This window comes from Mixophyes fleayi, chromosome 9, assembly GCF_038048845.1.
Source record: "Mixophyes fleayi isolate aMixFle1 chromosome 9, aMixFle1.hap1, whole genome shotgun sequence".
NCBI lineage: Eukaryota > Metazoa > Chordata > Amphibia > Anura > Limnodynastidae > Mixophyes > Mixophyes fleayi.
Genome location: NC_134410.1, coordinates 114527717 through 114552855, shown reverse-complemented (window position 1 = coordinate 114552855; position 25139 = coordinate 114527717). Strand labels below are relative to the sequence as shown.

Sequence of the window (25139 nt, the reverse complement as noted above, 5' to 3'; positions counted from 1 at the left end):
TTATCTCACAGGTTATCCGCAACCTAATGGGATTGTGAGCATCTTCCATTTGCTGATGTAACTGGAAGCTTGGCAAGATCACCCTCCTGCCCCTAGGCTAATTCCCAAATTTGTTTTATTGTACACACATTATCCCTTAGGAATAAGATTGACGGGATAAATTTAAGGGGAATAAAAGACAGTGTCAAAAACAGGGGTACTCTAACGATAAGCTCTGCAAGCAGAGTTGACCATTCTTCTAGAAGCTGTGTACATGTTTATTTATAGATCTCCTAATATTTGCATTAGAAAAAGTTAAATGACAAATTAGGTGAATGTGCCTTTAAGGATTTCAAGCCCTAAAGTTAGTTTTGGGAAAACCAAAGTCCGCAATCCAAAATAAAGATCATTAATCAGTACCTCACTTAACCTTTACCTTTCCTTCCCATCCCCTTTTGTGAAACATCACTCGCTGTTGTGTTTTGTTGAGTGCCTATGACGTATCTCAGACTCATCTCTCCTGTTACTTTGTGACTGCAGCTTTGGAGTGACGAGGTGGACAAGGTAAGCACGCCTAAGACCACACTCAGGATTAATGTTGTGCCCTATGCAGCCAGGAAATTGTTTATCATTGAAAACAAGGTCTCTCATCCTAAATTCTCAGAAAATGGCAAACCTGCAACGTTCTATTTATTTATTTATTTTGCCCCCATTTTGAGCCTTCCATGTCAATTTTTTTTTTTTTTTTTGCCTTACTACATAGTACCTTATGCTCCTGATCTGGGAGAGAGACCTACTCTGTTAGATTGACTTGTTTCCTAAATCAAACTTTCAGACTGCACTATGCTCCGTGTCCTACTTGCTGTATCCCTCATAGCTCTCCTGCTGTGCTCGTTGGAGGAAGTCAGCCTTTGAGAACGTAGATTTCATAAGCAGTGTACTTTATTAAAAGCTCTCTCCCAAGCCATTGGCATTATCCTTTTTGTTTTTGCTAATTACATAGTGAACAAGGTGCTATGTATTAAAGCAAAAAAATGCATACAGCTGGAGTTATATCTTTATTACACTGTAATAATGATATGATTAATCCACACATGGTAGGTCTGTATGTCTATCATTCACACTCTGCCGACTCGTATGGAGAAACGCATATCTGCTAGCATGGCAACCTGCTGCAAAAGGGTGACAAAGTGAGAGTGTGATGGATATATTTAGTTATGTACAAACACCCCATGTCTCTTATTCAGCTCAGTAATTCAGCCTTTGAACATATATTAATGTGAAAGTGGGTTTACTTGTTACATTTTTTTTTTGTTTTAATTGAAATCAGAGACCGACCGAGATACAGTGCCTTACAGGTAGTTTATTCTCACCCAGCAGTGTACAAGACAAATAGAAGACCTCGAAGCAACAAGACTTAGGCAATGTGTTCTCAGTGTTGTGGAGCCATCTTTGTAGGCCATTCTTATTATTGGAGGACCAATAGGGCATCCCAAATTAGATTTTTGCCTCCCTGGCTTTAAAACATAAATAACTAAATAATAATATTGAAGAAAGGGGTCAACTGCTCATAGAGGCTTCAATATAAGGCACATTAAATAAAAGTGCTATATGCACAAGCGACCAGTGACCTATAGCGACCAATCAGACAGTTGCGTTGATTTGTTTACCCTGGAATGAAACATTCTGATTGGTTGCCATGGGTTACAGCAGATGTGCACCTAGCACCATTTTATTAGATAAACCCCTTTGTCTTAGTATGTGTTTTAGAAGTTCTGTTTAAACTAGAATTTGTGTGTCTCTCTCATGTCTAAACATCACACAGTTGTGCACAGTGGGTGTTTCCTGTAAACGTTTCGTTGGTGGAGGTCATCTTTAATTTACAGCCAGAATTTGGACTGTTCAGTTACTTGTGTGTTTGCTATTTTATTTTTCATTTTAGATTGTTTTGTTTATTATCGCACCCCCCCGGCATGATCCTCCTCTCCCATCGGAAAGATGTGTGCTTACTGAAGGGTAGTGATGGGTGTCTGTGCATGTGGGCTGCAATATTTCAGTGACATATTCAATTAAAAGTTCTGTTTCTCTAAATTGTACCCCCTCACCTACACACAGCAGAGACCACTATTTTGCGGGCAGTACCAATATTGAGAGTGCAGCCAATCCGCTCGCTAGGGAAAGGTGACATCACTGAGGCACATTTTAACTGATAGGCTGCATCCTCATGAATAATGGTTCTGCTCACAAAATGGCTGCCTCCACTGTGAATGTTTAAAACTTCAAGATAAATATATATATATATATATATATATATATATATATATATATATATAATATATTTGTTAAAACCATGTAAGTGGGGGTTTTCCATTGTTGCGTTGGTGGGTTTCTATTTTGGCGATTGTAAATAAATCCCTCTTTGCCTCTACAGCTACATGCCAATATTATAATTTGGGTTTCTATGTTCACATAAATTTGTCATTCTTATTTAAAGTAACAAAAATCCCTAAAGATAGCTTCCAGTAAGCAGCAATAATTGCTTTGTCCCTATCCCCAACACCACTTTTAGTTGCTAGAACACAAGCTCCGCCTTACTTACAATGTCACTGGCATTAGGGAGTGGCTGAAGGGAGAGGACAGGTTACTGAATAAGCATTTCTGGAAAATGTCTTCAGAAGTAGTCGAAGTACATTTTCCTTTTAAAGTTAGCTTGTATTAACTTTTTAATTCCATGTAACAGGTCAAATTTGAAGGGGCTGTTTTTATTTGAATACATAAGTAGATAATGGAAACATTTAATGAAGGCTGCTGTTCTCCATTACTCTCATAGGGTTAATGTGATAGAAGAGCAATTATTTTAGATAGTCCTATTTATCCTTAATCTGAGCAAAAGTACTATAGACTAGTACTGTGCAGCACACGTATGATGTAACCCATACGAACCCGTCCGATATTCGGTATACATTACACTAAGTGCAAATATCTGGTTGCTGTGGGTTTAAGCACACGTGGGGTAGGGTAACTGCACACAGCAGAGGCAGCCATTTTGTGTGTGAACCAATATCTAAACTTAAGCAGAAACTAGTGACCTCCATGAGACACAGAGGGCCTCGAGCTACAACATGGATGGCTCCTGCACTGTGTAGGCAAGATGCAGAGGGAGTGATTATCCTAAGGAGAGAGGGCCTCTGCTCCAGTTTAACCCACAGAACATGTTACGTCTGAGGCACAAATGGATGAAATCGTTCTTGTTTAGCGCCAGTAAAGCTTATGTACTGAGCTAGGGTGCAGTGTATGTGGAGTCCCTGTATTCTATTCATCTAAGAAAGGTCCTTTTTGTGTCTCTTGCAGGCAGAACATGAGCTGAGAGTGGCTCAGACAGAGTTCGATCGTCAGGCAGAAGTGACCAGACTTCTCTTGGAAGGGATTAGCAGTACCCATGTGAGTCTGGGGGGAGGGAGCTACGCAGAACCTTTCCATGTAATATGTGTAGGCTGAAGACAAGTAGATGGGCGAAATCCCCCTCTATAGGTCTGACGTGTTCCCACAATCAGTTCCAGTCAGTGGTGAACAGTTGGGTGGATACTGCTTAGCTTTGTAGGTTTAGCAAAAGATTGTAATTTTATTTTATTTTTTTAATATAGAACCTTTCGTCTTTATAACATAATCTTAACTTTAGGACATATTGGATGACAATCAGAAAATATTGTCCACAATGTAATAGGATTAACCACATCTCCTTCATTGTTCCATTTTCTGACCTTTGGAAGTTTGAATGATGAACACTGTTGTCAGCAATTGTTCCAATTCTGTAACACTTTTATTCAATATAAACTGTCAGTTTTAGGAATAGAGGCTAAACACTAGTAATCAATGGGTAATTCATGAATCATCCGTAGATGGCAAATGAAGTAAAGCATCCTATTATGTAACAAGAACCTCTTGTCAGATGTCGTCTCTTCCGTAGGTGAATCACCTCCGCTGCCTGCACGAGTTTGCAGAAGCTCAAGCTACGTATTTTGCTCAGTGCTACCAGTACATGGTGGATCTGCAGAAACAGTTGGGCAGGTAGGTGTGCGTGGAAATGTAAATAGATCTAATTGTACGTATGTTTTAGCTCTCTGTGCCATAGCCTGTCTTCTCCTTTATATCTATACTGGCTTAGACAGTGGTGGAAGTGGGGGGTGATCTGCCAGTCTCCTAATCAGTGCTGTCTATTGACTATTGGAAAACTGGAGGGGTCTTGAAGTGTCATTTAAATCAGCACTCCAGAAACACTCTGATAAACCCCCTCCCAAGCTAGTAGAATGAGCGGGTTCAGGGAGTGGGAAATATGAATATACACAGACTGAGTGGACCAGAGCTTAAAGGACCACTGAACCCCCAAAAGTAGGATTTTTATACTTGAAATTCTGTTCTTAGTCCAGATACCTTGGGGTATAGAGTGTGGATTTAGGTTTGGTGGAAGTTGGCCGTAGCTCCTCCCCCTCCGTGGCCCGTTCCTGTTAGACCTCCGTTATGTTTAACCAAGCCCAACAGAATGGAGAAAGGAAACAGAGAGGAGGAAAGGAACAAAAGGATAATCATTGCGTAAATGATTGGGGTGTCTGGTGTCCCCAATGGACTGGAGAAAAGGACTTAAGGATTTTTTTTAAGTATAAAAAAGTATATATTTTATCAGACAACCTTTGTGGGGATATCCCAAAGTTACCTTTACGGTGGGAAATAGATGCAGCGCAAATCAATTTTCTTCCAAAACTGGAAACACATTAAACTTCTAGAACCTGATAAATGTGTGAACTGAGGATCAGGTAGCTGCCGATACAGCTGCTCAGTCGAAGCCCTATGCTACGTCACCCAGGAGGCAATCACTGACTTGGTAGAGTGAGCCCTAAGATTACTTAGGACAGGTTGACCTGGTCTAGCATGAACTTGAAGGATTACAGCCATAATGCATCTAAATTGAGATTCATTCACCTTGTCTTATTGGTATCGTAGATGATCAAAAGATCCTCTGTTTTATGAATGTCTTGAGTCCTTTGAACATGGGTCCTTAATGTTCTGACCACATTAAGATTTTGAAGAGCCCTCTTCCACTGGAGACCAATCTTCAACCAAGGCCAGGATGGCAATCTCTTAAGGTGAATCTGGAGACCACCATAGGTTTGAAGGATCGTTTAGTCCAAAGAACAGTCCACCTCTGAAACTCTTCTGGTGGTAGAAATGGATAAGACGAAGACACTCTTCCATGTCAGGAGTTTTCTATCTACCGCTGCCAAGGGTTCAAAAAGTGAATGCTGTACGCGTTCAAATTGACACCCCATAAGGCCATTTGATGGACTATGGAGGTTGTACAGGAAGTAAACCCTGTAAAAACATCTGAACATCCAATAACAGTGTCAGTCTAAGATTCAAACCATCATCCAACCCTTCTTGAAGGACCACAAGTAACCTAGGAAAATGGAAAGAAGAGGTAGCATTGCCCTTCTTCTCGCACCAAGAAATATATGTTCTACAGACCCTGTGGTAATTGGTTTGCATCACACGGTCAGACAAAACCTTTGCTATAAGGGTCATGGCTTCAGCTCTAAACCTTGGTCTAGAAATGGCCCTTGACTTAGTAGATCTGATCTGCATGAGCGGCAGACCGCACGATGGATCCACCACAATGGAGACAATGCCTGTGTATCATGTACGTTGTGGCCAATCTGGACCCCCTAGAAACATTGTTGTGGTTCAGACGAGACATCTGGTTGACCCCATCTGTCCTCAATCTGATGCATGGCCTCCCAGTTCTCCCCCCTGGGATGGAAACTGCCATGATAGCCTGAATTTTTTTGTTTGGCCCACTGCATGACTCTCGCTTGGCTAGAGGACTCCTAGTGCTGCCCTGGTGATTGCTTTATGCCACCGGTGTGGCACTATCTTCACTGTCTTTCCTCCCAGCAGATGCTCTGCGCTGACCAGAGTGCGGAACACTGCTCACAACTCCCACACACTGATCCACAAGCTTTAATTCCTCCAAAGACCCTGAAAAGGAGGTGTGAGGTGTTACAGCCCACTGGGACTGAAGGCTGGCGGCTCTTGTCACCAAAGTTTAATTCCAGATTAAGAATAAACTACCTTTGCAGAGATTCTCACTTTGCAGCCACCAAAGGAGCAACAGATGCACCTTTGGGGAGAGATGGACCCTAGCCATTTTGAAAAAATCGGCGCCCCCCCCCCCCCCCCCCCCCCAGGCAAGTGCCTAACCTTGCCTAATGGAAGCGCCGGCCCGGGACTTATCACCCGAGCGGATAGACCCATGTGTGATCTGCTCCACTTCAAGTGCAGTTCTAGCTGGAACTCTCGTGAAACTTGACTGTCTTGAAAGTCAATATCCTCTTGCCCAGAACTTTAATGCAGAAGTGGACTGGAGTCTGAACACCCTCTTGTTTCTAAGTGTTTAAAATAAAGACCCATAAATATCATGCAGTTTGGACTTTTAGAAGTACAGATTCCACCTGTGAGATTACAAAGTCTGTGCACAGAAGCACAGATGGCGACTCTGCCTTGTTGAGAAGATCATCTAAATAGGGAATGATTGTCACTCCATTGGACCTCAAAAGAATTGCCAAGAACTTAGTGAAACTTTTGGGGCTGTGGTGAGCCTGAAACTGTTAATGATCGGACTAAAATTCAAACCCGAGAAAGCGCTGATGTCCGTCCCATATAGGAAAATGTAAATACACATCCATTGGTTGTCTGGCAGCACAAGCCTGCCTTCCCCTTTGCTTACCTCACCTAGGGGCAGAAGATTGCCCTATGGGATGCTGACTCCTTGTTCTGCCCAAGAACCTAAAGGAATGAAACTTGGAGTATTTGGACATAGGAACATTAACAGGAATAAAAGCCCTTTACCGTCTGTAGCATGGCTAATGATCTCAAGATCAGGCCCAAACACGACCCTTTCAGAGACAGGAAGAGATTCCAAAGTCTGCTTGGACTCCACATCCACCTCCCAGGCTTTAAGCCAGAGGATCAGATGAACTGAGACCGTGGATGCGGCACAGTAAAGAAATAAATTAAAATTGATGCTAAACTAGCCAAGGAGGCCTCCTGCCCTGCTTGGGCACTTAAACTAAACTGAGGTCTGGCAGGAGCGGGGCATAGAGGGGGGAAAAGCTACGGACAACGTCTGAATTGCCCGCATGCCTGTACCCCAAGGTATACGGTGGCCTCCACTGGATGTCAGAGAAATGTAAAGTTTCACATATGTATCATTGCTAATAGACATGTTTGAGTGATAATCTGGCATTTCACTACAGCTAGTGTTAAAATCTAGAATATTACCTGCAACAATCTTTAGGACAATGTCCTGCTGAGATGTGGTGCAGGTTTAAAAAGCTGAACCTGCAGTCATTTCAGGGGCTGTGACATCACTGGCCCTGCCTCTATATGTATCCAGTCTGTTACTCTGTGCTCTGCTAGGGAAACACCTGGGAACCTGCTGCAAAGGGGTGAAAGACAGGAAATGGTGCTCATGTTCAGCCAACTCTAAACACTCCCGTTATTTCATGTTTCATTTTGTTTTTTTTACCAGCCATTGACGTGTAGTCCTTCAAATTACTGGCTATACTTGCTCTTATCACGACTGTTACTGGCAGGAATGTGTAGCTCCCAGTCCCAGGTCTATGGGGCTTATTAGCTATTCTTTCCTCCTTTTAATGCTGCCTCTAACTAGAAGCACGACATTGGCCTCTCTGCTAGAATATGGAGTGCCACACTCGGACTGTAGATGAAAGTTCATCTGCTTGGCCTCTCCTCGCTCGAACCAAACAGGACTTGTTGAATTCAGAAACCGTAAATGTGCACAGCATACCTGATCTATTGACTTTAAGATTTGTTTGGCTATTAAAAATGTTATTGTTCCAACTACATAAGTGTTCCATGCTAGAAAGGGTTCACTTGTCTTTTCTCTCTCTCTGCTGGCAGTTCCCGGGGTGAGGTGTAAGTATAGTTTTATGTTTGAGCTGTTAAATTAATTTCTGTCATCAAGTTGCCAACTCTTTCATATAGGGAGCTTAAATAACTTCCCCCTGTCTAACCCCTTGCTAGATTTCCTGCAACATTTGTGGGGAATGCGGATGCTGCCCTTCCGCCTCTTAGCACCTCCCCTCCAGCCGCCACTCTCCCCCTGCTCCAAGCAGTAAGCCCCAATCCTGCCGACGGGACTCTGAACCCAGCAGAAGTGAAGCCACCTGCAAGCGGCACGCGGAAAGCAAGAGTGCTGTATGACTATGAGGCAGCGGATAGCAGCGAGCTGGCTCTTATGGCCGATGAGGTGAGGGGAGGGCGCCGAAGCTGCCGTCTTTTTTTTTTTTTATCTTCAATGGGTCAGGTGTGCTCCCAGCTGACGCTTTGTTTTTCCCTTTCAGTTAATCACAGTTTACAGCCTGCCTGGTATGGATCCGGATTGGCTGATTGGAGAGAGGGGGAACCAGAAAGGAAAAGTACCGGTTACATATCTGGAACTACTCAGCTAGACTGAAGGTTGCCGGCGTGTAGAATCTCTCAACAAGCCAACTGCCCCAACGAGCTGATTCATCGCTCATAGGCTGCTGCTTCTTCAGACCCCCCCGCCCCCCTCCTCCATTTCATCTGTTCCCGCAAGTCCCCCTTCTTCACTGGACCCTGTGTTTGATTGGCCTCCGAAGTTTCTAACACCCTCCAGCACTTAAGGGGTTAACTACCTCATTGCTCAATGTAAGTCATTCAACTAATCTGCTATTGAGGGAGCAGCTCACACGTTAACCTCTTCATGACCAAACATGCTTGCACTAAAGTCACGGATTTCAAAGTGTCCCCCCCCCCCTCCTCCCAGCTACGTGGCTGTAAAGCCACGCTGGTACTCGGACCCACACTGTTGAGTCAACTATTTGGCAGTCCTATTCCAAACTTGTTATATTTGTATTGATAGTTATAAATGCCCCCCCCCCCCGTACGTGTTTCAGGGTTTCCGTAAAACGATCATGTGGGGCTACAGCTGAGCCTGTTTTAGTTTTAAGATGGTTGTGTAACGGACAGGCAGAATAGATCACTTTAGCACCACTATGCAGAGAGAATGTTTCTGATTTTTGCAGCAAAATGTACATTTCTCGTTTAATATGAAAGTATTCTGTAACTTCAATCCTAATAGAACAAAGCCATCTTTATACACATTCCCTTGTTTAATATATACAGTCCCAACAACGTTTTCCTTACAGGACGCATTACTTAGGCATAGTGGATGTAGCCATTTTTGAATGAACCTGTATTCAGCTTATTATTTCAATAGAAACAGCATGAGGCACTTTGTCCCTCAGTGACGGCATTAGTTTCTAATAGGCTTAATATTGGTTCAGTCCGTGAATTGGTTTCCTCCTCTCTCTGTGTTGGGCACACTTTGCAGAACTGCAGAGAAGTTATTCTTTACATAATAGGCTGTGCTAGCGGTTTTAAAACACAGAAATAACCTTCCAGCCGTATTGTTCAATGATAGAACCTTTTAAACAAATAACAAGATGCCTAACAAATTTGAATACAATGAGAAGAATGTATATATTCCTATTTATACAACATAATATAACTGGAGCGCTACGTAGACTGGAGAGACGTTAGTCAAATTAAATGGGGCCTGCCTTTAATGACTAGTACATTGCTCTCAGGTAGAGGAGCTACATAGTGAGTAGAAGAAACTTATTTTTTGGATGGTGTGCTGGAACTGTAGAGGAAGCTAGTGTATCATTCCAAGTGGTTCACTTGTAGAACACAATATGGCTGCCGTCACGCCAACACCACCACAGCAGGAGTCAACTTCGGTGCTCTGGTTTTGGCTGTAGTGTTCCAAACTTTTGTTAACAAACTGCAGGTAAACCAAAGGGCCCCAACACCTAAAACTTATGTGTCATTGAGTTTCTTTTATTCCTCTGTGTGTTATTTATTGCTTGTCTGCATTTACGGTCTGTGTTTGATTAGATATTAATAAATGAAGTCATTCCTGCATAAGTGTGTGTGTGTTTTGTTGGCAGAGATAAAGACCAAACCACCGTATGGAAACTGTTTTTTTACTTTCGGTATAAATAGGATGGAAATTTCAAAAAAATACAAGTTACCTCCAAAAAAAGAATCCATACAAAAAGAAAAAACAGGCAAATGAGAATCAAGCACTGCATGCTCTGTATCCGAGCGCAACAGTGAGTGCTCAAAAGGTAACACAGAAGTACTGGATTTTAGCTGAAGGGGGGTTTCAACCGCATTCACCCCTTTCAGTCCCAAAATATGCATATGAGGCGTAGCAGTATGACGAGAATAGTTCTGAATGTAATCCGTGGTCCTTCATTGGTGGTGTCCGTATTGTACAGTGCTGTGTGGACTCCTGTCTACCTTTCAGAACGTTGCCTGTGGTCCATGGCCGCTTACCGGGGAGTTAAATTATGTACACACCTTAACAAGTCCCCATCTTGCAGTAAAGTCCGGAGCAAGTGCTCGTGGTGGGAACCACTTATCTCTGTACATGTCGTATGAAGGCTTGAACCAGTTGGATTATGGGCTCCTGTGCCTCAGGGGCCACTTTTGCAGAGGGTCCAGCCTTTAGCTGAGGGGAAGGTAGGAGGCCACCAGCAGGAGAGGAAGGGACCCCTCGCCGGATGTAACGATTCAGACTGGAGATGAGAGTACTCTGAAAGGAGATTCAGATCATTCGTTGGATATGTAATCTAACAACATAAAACATACAGCAAATCTGCATAAAGATGTAAGTAAGGCTGGATACACACTACAGGTTTTTCACATGATTGTCAGCCCAATCGCATGCTAAACAGTTAGGTCAAATATCGCATTAGTGTGTACGTTCCCATAATTATGATTTATCGTTCCAAAGCACATCATATTGTTTGACTTGATTTTATAAACAGACTAAACATTTCTATAAACGATGGAACAATGTAGGGCAATTTCTGCAGTGTGTACAGACTCAGGACCAGCAGTGTAGGCAAATCTCCATAGAGTTTACAGAGTCACCATCTTTTCAGCTGATGACAGATGAGCTCGCTGATCGGGACTTGTAGTCGCTGGTAAAATCGTTAACGATATCACATTTCTGTAGTGTGGACCCAGCTTTACAGACTACTAGAAATGAAGGCTCCCTGCAGCAGAACCGTGTTACTACTAAGGATAGGCTTGACCGGTATGTATTACCTTCAGATAATCTTATTCTTTGTCCATTCCTCCTGCAACTTTTATAAATATATTTCATTCTTGTTTTGCTCTTTGTCCTTAAAATGTCATCTACACAGTGTTGTTTATTTTGTTTAGCTCTATGAGCAGTTTTGTATAAATTTCAAAAGCAAAACGGAAGCAAAATATTTACATGGAAGTAACAAGATGGAAAATACAAACCAAACTATTAAAGATATCGGCAAGTGTATTAACCCTTTAAAGAAAGCATGTCATGCTACACACCCTTTATAAACAGCATATACATCTTGGGTCAGACAAGTGTAAGCTGAGCTTTGGGTCTACGTATCTGCATAAAAAAAACCAATTCGTGGAGGGAATGTTTTTAGCTGCCCTGTCTGCTGTAGGTGGACCCAAAATAGCACAGGAAGTCAGCATTTAACCCCAAATTGCAGTTCAGGACTTCCAATTGGACACTGACTTAATGAGTGACTCTATAGATCATGAGCGACGGCCAGAGCGATCTACAGATTGTACATGTACTACCCCCCTGAAATGTTCCGGTATTCCGTACGGGTTCACTATTAAACATTCTTTAATGTTTCATCTGTGTATGAAGCCGCCACAGAATGATTCTCCAGAGACAGAAGTGCAGCGGCTCCGTCATCCCATTCAGGAAGCGTTACCAACATCTGACTATTAATGAGAGAGCCATACCAGTTCAGATCCCAGCTCCTGCTTCATACGCTGCTTGTCCCGGGGGTGGACTGATGGGTCCCGCAGATACCGTACGGCTTGTGAGATTGACAGGTAAAAACAGTTCTCAATGATAAACAGCAGCAGAGACCTGAGAAGAGAGCACAACGTACACACATGGGATGAAATGAACACTAAATTCCACCCCCCTTCTATACAAATCTAGGTTGTAAAGAATCTCCAATAGAGGTAGACTCACGTTCCATCATTGGAACAGTAGCTAAATTAAGAAACATGTTACTTTTTTTTTTTTTTAACTTTCAACATAATGTCCCCACTGACAAGCTGCATTACTGGTGGAAATGCGCCTCCCTTTAATGTTAAAATAACGCCCAGGCGAGGGGTGTCCCTCCCTGTCACACTCACTTGAGGTTCTTGCTGTCTTCTGATGGGCTGGGGGGAGCTGCAGAGGCTGGAAACGGGGGGTCTTTTTTCTTCTCCATCTGCAGAGACAATGAAGGTGTAACACAGTCAAGCTGGCACCAATGCCTCCGCCGTAGGTCTTTCAATCACATGCGTTGGAGGCTGTCAAGTGTGTAAGCACTAGTAACATCACTCGCTGAGGCTACGGGTGAATGGAGAGGCTGCGTTTTCAAATTGGTGATCTCCACTTTGTAAGTGAAAGATGCGCTGTAGAAAGCCAACTGGTCACTGAGACCATTCACTACTTGGCACCGTCCGCTTATACTCCTCTATGCGATGTCCGCGACACCATAATAAGAAGGTCTTGCTTACAAGTCTCCATCTCTAGTTGGCGCTTATGGCCTGATGCCAGTGGCTTCAGTATGCAAATGAGGATAAAGAAACAACATTCTAATAATGTAAGTGGAATGATTCCACTGTTGCTGTAGTATTGGGATAGGATAGAAGAGATATATTGTATCTGTTTTATAATAGTCATTTAGACGTTATACGAGTGACGTTTCCTGTTGGAATGGTCCGTCTCCGCCAGAGAACATACACACTATTATATAAAGGGTCAGATTCTCACCTCTCCCAGCATAGTCAGCATCACGTTCACAGTTGCCAGGAAAGTCCCAAATGAAGGTGCAGCGTCTGCATCGAACGCCGGCGTGCTGAAGTTCAACGCTAAAAGCAGCTGATACTGTGCGAGGTCCAGAGGCTGTGAATAGACAAAACAGGGGCGTTTTATTCCAAACGTATCTACTTAGGCTGCTCTACAATCCCTCTTGCAGCGTAGGGGTTACTGACCTGGAGGATCTGGCAGAGATCTGGTGTGAACGCTCGCAGTGTGGCCAGCGTCTTGCTGAGGATCTTGAGCAGGCTATGTTGGACAGACCACAGCGCTCTCAGCTGCATGGCCTCGCTCTCTGGGGTTGGCTGCTTGGAAGGAGTTTGGGGAGTCCGCTGACCGCGAGAGGTCGCCCCTGATGTAACCGCTTCTCCACTTTTTATCTGGTAACAGAATATTTAGGTAAGGGGGAGCAGGACACAGACTATTCTATACAAGTGGAGGATTCCGAAAATCTTAACTGATGAATGCAATTCACAGAATACCAGCAAGACTTCCCAATGTACGTACACTCACCTGTAAGTAATGCTGCAGCATCTTACGGCTGTACAAAAGGGAAGTGCAAGACTGGCACAAGTAACACAAGCTAACCTGTGGGAAGAGACAGAGCGTTAATGCACATTTAGCCATATCATCTAAATCCCGGTGTATAATGTTCCTGCCCTCACCTGAATATCCTTCATCAACTGTGGCAAGTGGAAATGCCATTCTTTGGTGAAGTTGGAGAGTTGCAGCAGAAAGCCTACCGTGTGGTCAGCCTCTTCCAGACAGGCCAAACTCTGCACTGTGCGCACTGCACTCAGGCACTGGGGAGATAAAGAGCCACATGTAGGCCAGGAATATAGGCACACATACATCAAATAATGAATACTTTAGGGGGGAGATTCAATTGCTGGCGATGCAGAGCGTGGACATCACTGTGATATCCGGCTGCGCACACTGCCATCCTTTATGGCAGGAATCTCCGCTCATTTTTCTATGGAGTGTGACAAAAAATGAGCAGAGTGTTTTGCCATAATATCGACACAATGTGGACTTTCCGGAGACATCTCCCCCTATGACTGCATTACATCTACCTCGGTACAATATAGCAGACATGATTTGCACGCTCTGTCCGTTATATTACCTGCAATATCCTCTCCTGGTGAACCCCTACAAAGTCTAAGGCCTCCGTTAGGAAGTTGTATCTCATCGTCTTCAGCAGTCTCTCCATGAGGGATACTGTCAATCGATATACACCAGGCCACGAAGGAGCATCGAGAGTCTTACGGGAAGAGAGCTGAGGCTGTGCCTGGGTTGGAGTCATGAAACAGCTGATTAGAATATAGAAATCAGAAATAGTTTATTCGAAAAACATAGAAACGTTGTGTAGTACAAATGAATGACCAATGAATCCAGTGATTTGGTCATTAAAACTTGGCATATATGCCTGTCTGCTAGTCAATGATCTTACTTCTAATTCTACAAGAACATCTAGCACACAGTGTATCCACTATTCACTTCACGATTCCTCCACTTAGGGATGGGGGCGTGTGTAATGACATGTACATCCGATTGGATAGCCTTGAAACCTGTCCAATCAGCTGTGACATTCAATGCACACACCACACAATCTATAGCTGTTATAAAGGTTAAGTCCTACAGCATTTTACACTGGAGTATTGCAGTTTTCTTCTTAAACTTTAGCACTGGCAGCGATATGTGCTGTTCTTGAGACTCCTACCACTCATTGACACACGACACAGCAGTACACATTACCAGTATGTATGTGAACAGAGAATAAAGCAATATACTGATTAATAGAACTAGGACATATGAACTGTGAACACTAATTTAAATCATGCAATATATATGGAAACAGCAGAGATATAAACACATGTAACTGTAGAGCTAGCATTGAAAATCGCAATATTAAATCCATACCCATAATCTGATATGGTCGAGATAGAGCAGAAGTGCCGTATATGGCCACAAATATATGTACATAAGTTCTCACCGTGCTTCCACCATTGCTACTGAGTTGGTAGACACTCAGCAGAGGCAAACACACGCTTTGCGTGATACCAGCTCCTGTTATGGCAGCTGCTCCCTGTGAGAAAAACAAGGAGATCAGTCAACCCATTTTTTTTTTTTAAACTCTCATGCAATTCAAATAGTAAGACAAAGTAAAGTTGTAGTAACACTTCCAACCAGCAGATGGCGACCCCACTTCAACTGCTCATCTTCCCTTAGGTCAGTGGATTTCATACTCTCTCAGTTTGAGGCACCCTTAGGGTCTCCAGAGTTTTTTCAAGGCTCCCCTAAGCCAAATTAATTACCAATCTGCCTTGCTCCCGAGGGAGCCGCTGTCCTAGGTTAAAGTACAACTATTGTGGGCTGAACCAGTATGCAGCCTATTGATTTGCTAGAAACCAGTGACATCACTAACGAGCTGCCGGATTAATATTCATGAGTCCTGACTGATATTTATGAGGTGTTGGTGCTTAGTACGTTAATAGGCCAAGTCAAAATAATGGCTGCCTCCAGTGTGGGTAGGTGAAAGGGTCATTTAAAAGGTCCATGCAACATCCTTCAGCGTACATTAAATATGGACGTAACGAACTTACCTAAAGCAGGATTTCATCATTAAAGAACTCATGCATGACCCGTTCCGACGAGAAGATTGGGTTATATTCACCCAAAATCCCTTTGGCTTCTACAAATGCATTCTATTTTATCGTTTACCAGTCAGAGGGTATGCTGGGATCTGTAGTTCCACAGCAGCTGGAGAGACACATTGCCTACCTCTGCTTTGAAGAGTGCCCACAGAGGGAGGGAAATCAATATATTTTTACATTAATTAACAGACTCAGAAAACTAAAACTGAATGAGGCAAAGAAACCTAGATATATTCAGGCCTGACGAATCCGTGACTCTCAAGGTATTGTGAAACTACAAGTCTCAGCATACCCTACCAGCTATCGGCAGGCTGTCAGCTGGCAAAGCATGCTGGGGGCTGTAGTTTCACAACACCTGAAGAGCCACAGGTTGGTCAGGTCTGAAGTATATAGTAAACTACAATATGAAACCAGACAAAATAAATATATTAAAAATGATGTACAAAACATAACTTATCAGTGGATAACAAAAGAACAAGCACCAGGCATAGGAAATCTGCAGTTCTAGCCGTAGGGGGAACACGGCAAAAATTAAATATTTCCATTGAGGAATTGTTTATGGTGAACACATGATGAGTCTCAACTTACACTGTACAAGTTATAGGTCTGTACAAGCAAAGTGTAAAGAGAACAAGCCCTCAACCTACATGGTGAACAGAATGCTTCAACGATGGGGCTATAAAGCAGGTACTGTAATTCTCATAGCCCTTTGTCTCCCATACACTCCTGTCATATCATCGGCAAAATTCTCTTAAAAGCTGTAACGTTATCCTAAGCTTGGACACTAGATAGCATCTCTGTACCCAATGGGCAAATGAGCCCATCTCCACTTACTGACCTGGTGAGTTTTGGCCAATGTGAATAAGAGGTGGAGAGAAGCTTCGCAGAAATGGAGGTTTTGCTTGACCCGCAGGCTGACCTCCAGGGCGCTGAACAGCATGGGCAAGACTGGCGACTTCCTGATAACCTGTAACCACTGATCTCCATCTTCATCCGCCTGGCACAACTCTTTGGCCAAGTGTAACGCCAGCACACAAACCTTCAGAGGGACAAGATAGCGCTGGTTACTCAGTTGGCCTAATCTTGCATCATGCCACAGAGGGCAGATGTTTAATAATTGCCCTCATATCTTTGCGTAGTTTAGCCCTCACCCCATCACGTTGCTCCTTTCGTCTGGTTCGCGGCAGATCTTCAGTCTCCATGCTGTCCTTGTCCTCCGTTCCATCTCCAGCTATCAGTCCATGTCTGGTGTGATCGATAAGTGACACCACCTCATCCTGTAGGTTCTCACACACACTGAGGACCAGCTGCTGGTACTGAGGGATCTCGCTGGCTGAGTACAGAGGAAAAACAGAGGCACTATGGTGACTGATGAATGGTTTTCTTACCTACAAGTTGACATTTTAAGTTTCGGACATTTCCCGTACATGTGAACGGACAGATTTAAGGACGTGCTTTAAAACACTGAAGAATACACTCATCATTATTTGAGAATGAAACACAGTAAATGTTTAATATTATTTTTCATATAACGTTTTACCTTTCATCTGCTTTATCTCCAACACGGAGATCATGGCTGAGAAAACCCGCGCTTTAGTCTTTTCCATTTGTTGGTCATCGGCCTGCAGGACGCCCTCCAAGATTTTTCCCAGAGATTCGAGGATGTTCCCGGGTGAATTAAGCTCGCTACCAGCAAGAGAAAAAGCTGTTTATATTAACCATCCTTCTCTTCCATAACAGCCATAGAGACTCTATTTCACAATACTGTACTTACTTCTTCCACCGTCTTAGTAAAACCATCATCAATGTACACAGCATAGATCCGAGCTGAAGACAAGCCACCGAGCTGGGGACCTGGAGCTAATCAGAGACATGTAGGTGACTCACAAGCAGATCCATAGCATTTAGTGATCACAAAAGTTATGGGACATTAAACTGAAAGCTTGTAGGGAGCCACTCAGAGCCTAATATGGCTCTAGCGGGGTAACACAGTTTTTACGGAGGAAGGATGATGGCAATAAAGCATTAAAACACATTTAGTTTGGCTATCTGTATTGTATGGATAGTTCTGCTAGTAGAATAGTTATTTACCAAAACTTCTGTGCCCTCCAAGATGTCCTGGAACAGTTGTTGTCGTACCTTCACATCTGTCAGGTGCATCACATCCGCCTGCATGTGAATATCACAAAACAGACAAAAGCACTGATCAAGTATATTGTAAAAAAAAATAAAAAACAAAAAAAAACAAAAACAAAACACAACCCACAGACGATTTACATTATAAAATGACACAACAAGGAGCTAGCAATGTTCTGGGCTTATATAATATTCATGAGAACGCAGCCTATGCAATCACTAAGACACAGCGACATCACTGAGGCACAAAGCAGTCACTTTCACAGTGAATTCCCTTTTTAGTAGCAGGTCACATCATTCTATTGCACAGACTTACAAAAATAGCAAGCTTAATGCTAATTTAGGAAAGAGGACACAACAAATTCACACTTGTCATCCCTGACATAATTTACGTGATATTCTATATGGTCTAATTTGGCATCTCAGGCGCAACAATTGTAGGGATACAGTTAGTCTGGGGTACCGACCGATATGACTCTTACCGATAAGCGTTCAAAATATAAATGTTCTTATTTGCATTCTCCCCAATGGCAGACAGAATTACCAATATTGTATGTGAAAATTGGCACGGACTATCTACAGACCCTTCCTTACGCGCTTAAGTACCACATTTGATCAAAATATATGAGCAAAAATGGCTACATGTGAGTTTATCTGAATTTAAATAAATCAGATCATAACTACAAGTGTGGTAAGTGTATTATGCATTTCTTTATTTTAAAACAGACATTTGTTACCGATTTGGTCATGGACTTAACGACTTGCTATGCATGCCATTTTAGGAACAGAAATAGATCCATCTGTACCGGTAAGGGTGTTCCCCAGCTGATCGATCATTTTGCTAAATTCATACAGACAACTCTGATCAGATCTGTCTTACAGGGTTGGAACAGGTCCTGCCACTAAGCAGAGGTGGTAAGCATCACCACCTTTTAACGCAAAGAGGGGCTAAATGGCTTTCCCTTAGAAATGCTCTGGAACCATTGAATGAAAGGAGTGAATTGCCCGCTTTTTAGGATTTCAGCATGAGCTTTTGTAATGCATGAATTCATTGTTCTACTCTTGTGTTTGGCCAATTAGTTTGCACTGGTAGAGGGTTTAACTTCACTTCTATTTAAATTGTACGAGATGTACACACAAAGGAACCCCATGTACCTTGATAGGTCATCCACATGAAACAGGTGTTGGTGGAGGACCAAGTGTCCAAAGTACCTGTACACTCAATGGACTTTAGCTGTGGATATTATAAAAGGACATTTAAAATCAGAATTTGTTACTACTGCCATTTTCTTCCTGCTATTAGATTTAGGGACTGCTTTTGAATGGTTATCTAAGCACCGGGTCAGGAGATCTGCAGTATTTGACCCTTACCTAAATAAACCACAGTTAGGTTATCTCCCCTTTTCGCAATAACGGAACGAGGACGGCTAGAAATATCCGAGTTTACATTTTGCAAAGAGCTGGCATTTTCAGAGAGATCTGGATATGTGTTTGACAGCTGAAGAACACCAAGGAGTATATTTGCTAAACTGCGGGTTTGAAAAAGTGGAGATGTTGCCTATAGCAACCAATCAGATTCTAGCTGTCATTTTGTAGAATGTACTAAATAAATGACAGCTATAATCTGATTGGTTGCTATAGGCAACATCTCCACTTCTTCAAACCCGCAGTTTAGTAAATCTAGCCCCAAGTGTTGCTGTACATCCAGGGAACTTTAAATGCGCGCACCAGGAAGTACGATAGGGGATTGGCATAATATATGCAAGTAGAACAATAGAACATCAACAATGTATGTTGGTGGGCTCATTTAAAGTTCCCTGGATATATAGCGACCATGTGGTGTTTTCCAGCTGTCTGTAATAGACCCACTCCGAAATGTGCTGTAGTGGGGACACTTTAAGGGTTAACCCACGATATTCTTGTTATCTCCAAACATGTGACATTAACATTTTTTTGCACAATTTCTCCTCCTCCTCCAGCGTTTCTAACTCTGCACATTAGATTCTGCAAACTAGAATTGTACAGTCTCCGGAGACCAGCCATGAACCTTGTTATGAGCTGTGTGTACTATCTAGCACTGGTTCCCATAGGCTGTCAGCTTGTGAGCAGGGCCCTCTTACCTCTCTGTCTGTCTGTATTACCCAGTATTGTTGTATTACTTTGTTTGTTCCCAATTGTAAAGCGCTAGGGAGCTTGTTGGCGCTATATAAATAAATGTTGATGATGATGTTGCAAAACCAAGGCATTTGCGCTGCATATACAGTGTGCGGCGTCAATAAGGTCCATTATTCTTTAGTATCAGTGTGCCAGGTGCTCTTATATACGTACATAGTGTGTGGCAATGATGAGTAGCACACGCCAAGCGGACAGCAGCATCTGGGACTCTGCCAGTGAGCTGCAGCTGCCTTCTGTCTCCGCCACACGGCACACCAGTGAGTGCACGTACTTCGACCAGTAAGTGTAGCGATCGTTTTTGGACAATTTCTCCAATATGCTCTTCAGGGAGGCGTCAAGTGATCCCCTGGGCAAAACAAAAAGGAGGGAGTCAATCACAAATCACAACCGACCAGAGGACTGGTCACAGAACATCTCCCTAGAACAGAACGGAAAGCATTTTAAAGTGGAAAAACCCTCTTCCCGCAGGGAGGTTCCAACTTACATACAGCAACAAGGGAGCAAAGCGAAGGAACTAACACTTCTAAAGAGCGTGGAGCTCGGCTGAACCCAAAAGGCCAAAGACAAGAAGAAGGTGGTCTGTGCCCCATTGGTATCGGAGAAAAGGATTTATCTGTAATAAAAATCTCTTTTCTCCAGCAGCTGGCTGGAGACACAGACTCAATGAGGACATCCTCAAGCCATTAAGTTAGGGAGGGAAGCGATGCTTGCTACAGAACCAGTTCCCAAACCCCAAAGTAAACTGGTAATTCTCCGCAGGAAGGGGGAGTTAGGTACAAGAAGGTGGAGCGTACACTTTTTTCCCATGTCCCCTGAATGACTAATGAAGAAATTCTCCCAGTAAGTCAAAACAAGTTCTACTTTCATCAGTTCCTGCTCCTGTAGCTCTAAATGCTCACTTGTAAACAATGACTCAATTGCTCCTTAGTGATCAATGTTATTTATGTGGGTATAAAAACAGCCATGTGCACATGACCAAGGAATGTTATAATGACTACATTTCTAGTGTAAACATTTGCTGTAAGCAACATCACATAGACTTACCGTACTACATAGTAAATCTCCAGGCAGATGATTTTCATGATGAAAGCGCAGGTTTCCAAAACACTCAGCTGTAAAAGTATTAAAGTTTTGTCAGACAGGGGACAAGAACACAGAGAGACAAGGACAGACACAGTTCTCCAATGAACGTACATCTGATGATTCCAAAGGTGGCACAAGCGTTCCAAAGAGAGGACCTGTCAGTTTCTCCCAAAAATGGGGCCTGGGGAAGAAGAGGGAAAACAGATTAGAACCATGTGCTCTTTTCGTTCCATTGGAAACATTTGAAATGGACATGCATTGCTCACTTGATTCTTAGAACAGTCATTGCGCTGTCACGACGATCTTGCCACAGAGCGTGCAGGAAGGCAATAGCAGAGCGGTGCAGTTGAGGAGTGCACCAGAGTCGGTCAGTCTGCTGGAAGTCTATTAGCTCTAACACAACTTGCAGACAGCTCCACCGCCCCAGACTGTACTCCTATATGACAATAGGTACAATGAGAAAGATCGTTTAATATAAATTTGTCAAAACCAGGGGTCTTCTTAAACACTAAGCTACAGCCTACAATCTTGGGAAGTTCCAGGGTGCTTGTTAAATAACTGACAAACCCAAGCTGAGAAAAGACTCCTTTAGTATCTTTCAAGTCTGCTTTGTCAAAGGGGTGTCTCGTACTCACCGTTTGATCCATTCCTCCACAAAGGCTGCAACATTCTCTTTGCATAATCTGTAAAAAGCATAGTGGCCACACTACAAACCATGTCCACTGGTGCTTCAAGAAGCACTGCCCAAGAATGACCACCCAGTGTACCGGCAGCCCTGAGGGTACCGGTACAATCACAGAATAGGCCTGCCGAATTGAAGAGCAGACACAGAATCCTTTGTTAGGTTTTTCATAAAGGACAAAGAAGGCGTCTGCGCAATGGAACTATCCTGCACAGATAGAGCCGCAGGCCACGCAGCACTTCCAAGGAGCCAAAAGCTATGTCCTTGGAATTTATAGGGTGAGGGCAGAAGGATGACACCATTAGTTCTTTGCTGATGTACAATGAAGGAACCATAAGCAAGACTGCCCTGAATTCTTGACCAAATAAGTAGACTTATGGGCAAGCGATCAGCTCAGAGACCACCTAGCCAAAACAATAGCTAGGAGAAAACTGACCTTCCAGCAGAGAAAACACAAAGAAACAGAAGAAGCACTTCTGAGGAACTATAGAACAAGGCCCTCTCTTTGTAAAAACACTGGGGGAAGCCGCAATAATTGGTGCTGAAAGAAGGAATATTAAAAACCTTGGGTGGAAAACTGCAGCATGATCTAAATAACTTGGTCAACAAAGCCTTTAAGCTTAAGAATCATGGCTTCGGACCAAAGGTCAACCAAAGCAACATACCAGGATTGTCTAGACAAACAGGTGAGAGTGCCTGTACACCTTCTTGTCTGAAAATCACAGGATCCAAGGAATTGGGAGAAATGGGGTAAATAGACAAACTGAAAACCATAACCGAAATTACACTACAACTACTAGAAATGTCCCAGAGTCCCGCACCTGGTGCCATAGAAGGGCAGCTTGTGAATTATATGAAATAGTAATAAACCCAGTTATGGGGACCCCCAGATCTGTACATGGTCCTGAAAAACATTGGAATGGAAGGACCACTTAAAGTCCACCGCCCAGTTGTCTACTCCTGGGATGTAGGTAGCAGATATGGTTAGAACTATGTGGAAGACACTGCTTTCAAGGTCCACACAATGTCCCTCACTACCCCTCTTACAGTACTGGATGGCTGTGCACGGACTGGTCAGAAGTGGTGGTATTAGCTCCTGAAGAGAGCAAATTCTGTTGTTAAGAAGGAACAATATGAAGAACAGCGACAGTAGCTGAGAAACACCATGGAGGTTGACAGGGTCAGCAATGATTTGGGCCCGTTGATGATTCAATCATGCGAATCCAGGATTGGACTATCATCCTTGGGGAAAGACTCATGGAACAGCCAAAATTTGAAGGAAATGCTGGTAGTACTCCCATATGGGGATATCAAGGAATGACTCCATGAATGCCAGAAATTCCACCTCCCTCATGGCCTGAGTTACCAATTATCAGCAACTGCTCCTTTAAAAGAAATTTGTTGAGGGTCTTCAGTTAAAAATAAAGCCGGCATTAAATTGACCCGAATTAGGCACCAATGGGAGATTATACATTATAAATCTCAACTCGCTGATGATCAGAACATCCAGTTGTCCTTGATTGACCATGTGTACCTCTGAGCTCTGGGAACCAGAAAGATGAAAGAAACAGCCCTGAGGAAGCTCTGAAAAGGAGATCAGTGAGCACCAAGGATAGGAGTAAGATGGACTCCAGTGAAATAGACCATGTCGCACTTTGTAAAGAAAAGATGTCTTAAGAGTACTCCGACTCTTACCAAAGTGAGTAAGAGCCTCACTCGTCACACACTCTGCTTGTTAGAGAGCAGAGTAGAAAGACAGAAACACTTCCCCGAGAAGGTCCAGTCCTGGGGGAGAACAAGAGAGCTCTCAGTGGGCAGGCATCCCCGTGTCCCCTGGGAAGGCTTGGCAGGTGAATGGTGGAGGTTGTGGTCAGAGAGGGGTGTGAGGGACTCTCCTATGCATGGAGCTGGAAAAAGAATGGAGGAAGGAGCAGGGGAGTTATAGGGAATAGGATGAATTGATTATTATTTTATTCCAGTAACCAGCGTCCTTCTGTGTCCTCCTACTGTCAAGGGAGGAAACAAAGTGTTCCACCCACAATCACACCTTCAAATCAAATAAGTTCAGTTCTAATGAGCTCCTGAAATATATACATTTGTGAATGCTACATACAGCATTTTATTTATAGAAGCCAAATTGTATATAAGGATTAAAATATTCTTTAGTTATAAACGCAGAACAATGTGATCTTAATTATACATACTGCATTTAGCAGTCAAAAGAACAGCAATAAATTGAGGAGCCCAAATACCATAGTGTTTCATCACTAAAACGATTGAGACTTGCTCACCTTATTTCCATCACTCGTATCCTTCACCTCCAAGTTCAGGAAGAGTTCAATGAGACCCGGCTGGGTCTCCACCGCAACCGTGAGAAATTCCAGAATCATGACCTTAATCTGCATGTCCTCTATGCTACACTGCAGGCGGTGGAGGAAAGCATCCCGGATAGCAGCTGCATCACTTCCCAGGCAGGCATACACCGACATGGGAGCCACCTACACGTAATAAGCAATAATGTAGTCAAACAGTCCTATTACCTCTGATATATCCAATAAATCATTGTAGAACATTTATGTAAACTGGTGCAAAGATGACAGTGTAAAAAAGGTCAGGAATGTTGGCAGGTACGAAACAGGTCAGTTGGGTGGAGAGATTGGGGGACTCATTCAGAATAGGTTCCTTTATGAATCCCTACTAACTGTACATTGCTAGAACCTGTGGGTGACTAGGCAGACTGTGGGTTAACCTACTAAATCAGTAAAACAAAAATATTCTCTTACAGTAGCCAGGCGTTTCAGCAGCTGGATAGCCAGTCTTGGCAAGGAGGGATCATATTTATGGTAAATATATTTTGCCAGGACAGCAATTAGATTGTTCCCGTGTGCCCCTGGTGATAAAGACAAACACAGTTTAGAACAGCTGATGGGCCACCAATTACACATGCTGTTTTCAAGGTATGAATTATACATTTTTCTGATCTCACATACCGTGCTGCGTGAGCGACTGCTCCAATGGGGATACACCACTTGATGGCGGCTTCAGTCTGATGACATTATTGGTGATGGAAAACGCCAGTTTAACGGTCTGGATTAACATCTGGCCCTGGCCTTCTGTCCCGCTGCTGAGGTTTAAATAAAATTAGTATATATTATTACGTTGCAGGTTGACTTCCTTGGTTAATTTGATAAACTTCAGTCTACTAGCATGGTAATGGCTTTTGAAAAATGGGATACATCTACAATTTTTATACTTATGTTAAATTATTTTCTATGAGTCCAATGGGGGGCACTGGAAGCCCTGGGTATAGAGGTGCAGTACAGGAGATTGGGCACCGTAAATTCCCCTCCGAAAACTCATGCATCTCCCCCTCTACATTGCTGTAGGCTGCCAGGATTTTAGTAATTTTGTTTAACAAAGCCCCAAGGACAGAACCAGGAGT

The 25139-nt window shown here is 43.2% G+C and overlaps 2 protein-coding genes across 12 annotated transcripts in view; one reads left to right on the top strand and one right to left on the bottom strand.

Moving 5' to 3' along the window:
- Positions 1-10005, top strand: part of SH3GLB2 (SH3 domain containing GRB2 like, endophilin B2) — a 30083-nt gene extending 20078 nt beyond the window's left edge. For 3 of the 10 annotated variants that reach the window (XM_075185064.1, XM_075185059.1, XM_075185058.1), the window contains 6 exons: positions 520-543; positions 3331-3420; positions 3947-4047; positions 7954-7968; positions 8077-8302; positions 8397-10005. In XM_075185064.1, coding sequence (XP_075041165.1) covers positions 520-543; positions 3331-3420; positions 3947-4047; positions 7954-7968; positions 8077-8302; positions 8397-8504 — 564 coding nt within the window. In that variant the 3' untranslated portion in view covers positions 8505-10005. The remainder of the gene's footprint in view (positions 1-519; positions 544-3330; positions 3421-3946; positions 4048-7953; positions 7969-8076; positions 8303-8396) is intronic. The other 7 variants (XM_075185061.1, XM_075185068.1, XM_075185063.1 and 4 more) reach the window with 3 other exon arrangements.
- Positions 10006-10042: 37 nt separating this feature from the next.
- Positions 10043-25139, bottom strand: part of NUP188 (nucleoporin 188) — a 37196-nt gene continuing 22099 nt past the window's right edge. For both annotated transcript variants that reach the window (XM_075185032.1, XM_075185031.1), the window contains exons 24-44: positions 24688-24821; positions 24481-24587; positions 23989-24195; positions 21282-21451; positions 21127-21196; positions 20977-21044; positions 20086-20278; positions 17713-17790; positions 17396-17481; positions 17162-17307; positions 16773-16954; positions 16460-16660; positions 14961-15053; positions 14091-14255; positions 13633-13770; positions 13481-13555; positions 13144-13347; positions 12923-13054; positions 12298-12374; positions 11893-12022; positions 10043-10678 (exon numbers count right to left, since the gene is read on the bottom strand). In XM_075185032.1, the coding sequence (XP_075041133.1) occupies positions 10502-10678; positions 11893-12022; positions 12298-12374; positions 12923-13054; positions 13144-13347; positions 13481-13555; positions 13633-13770; positions 14091-14255; positions 14961-15053; positions 16460-16660; positions 16773-16954; positions 17162-17307; positions 17396-17481; positions 17713-17790; positions 20086-20278; positions 20977-21044; positions 21127-21196; positions 21282-21451; positions 23989-24195; positions 24481-24587; positions 24688-24821 (2833 nt within the window). In that variant the 3' untranslated portion in view covers positions 10043-10501. The remainder of the gene's footprint in view (positions 10679-11892; positions 12023-12297; positions 12375-12922; positions 13055-13143; positions 13348-13480; positions 13556-13632; positions 13771-14090; positions 14256-14960; positions 15054-16459; positions 16661-16772; positions 16955-17161; positions 17308-17395; positions 17482-17712; positions 17791-20085; positions 20279-20976; positions 21045-21126; positions 21197-21281; positions 21452-23988; positions 24196-24480; positions 24588-24687; positions 24822-25139) is intronic.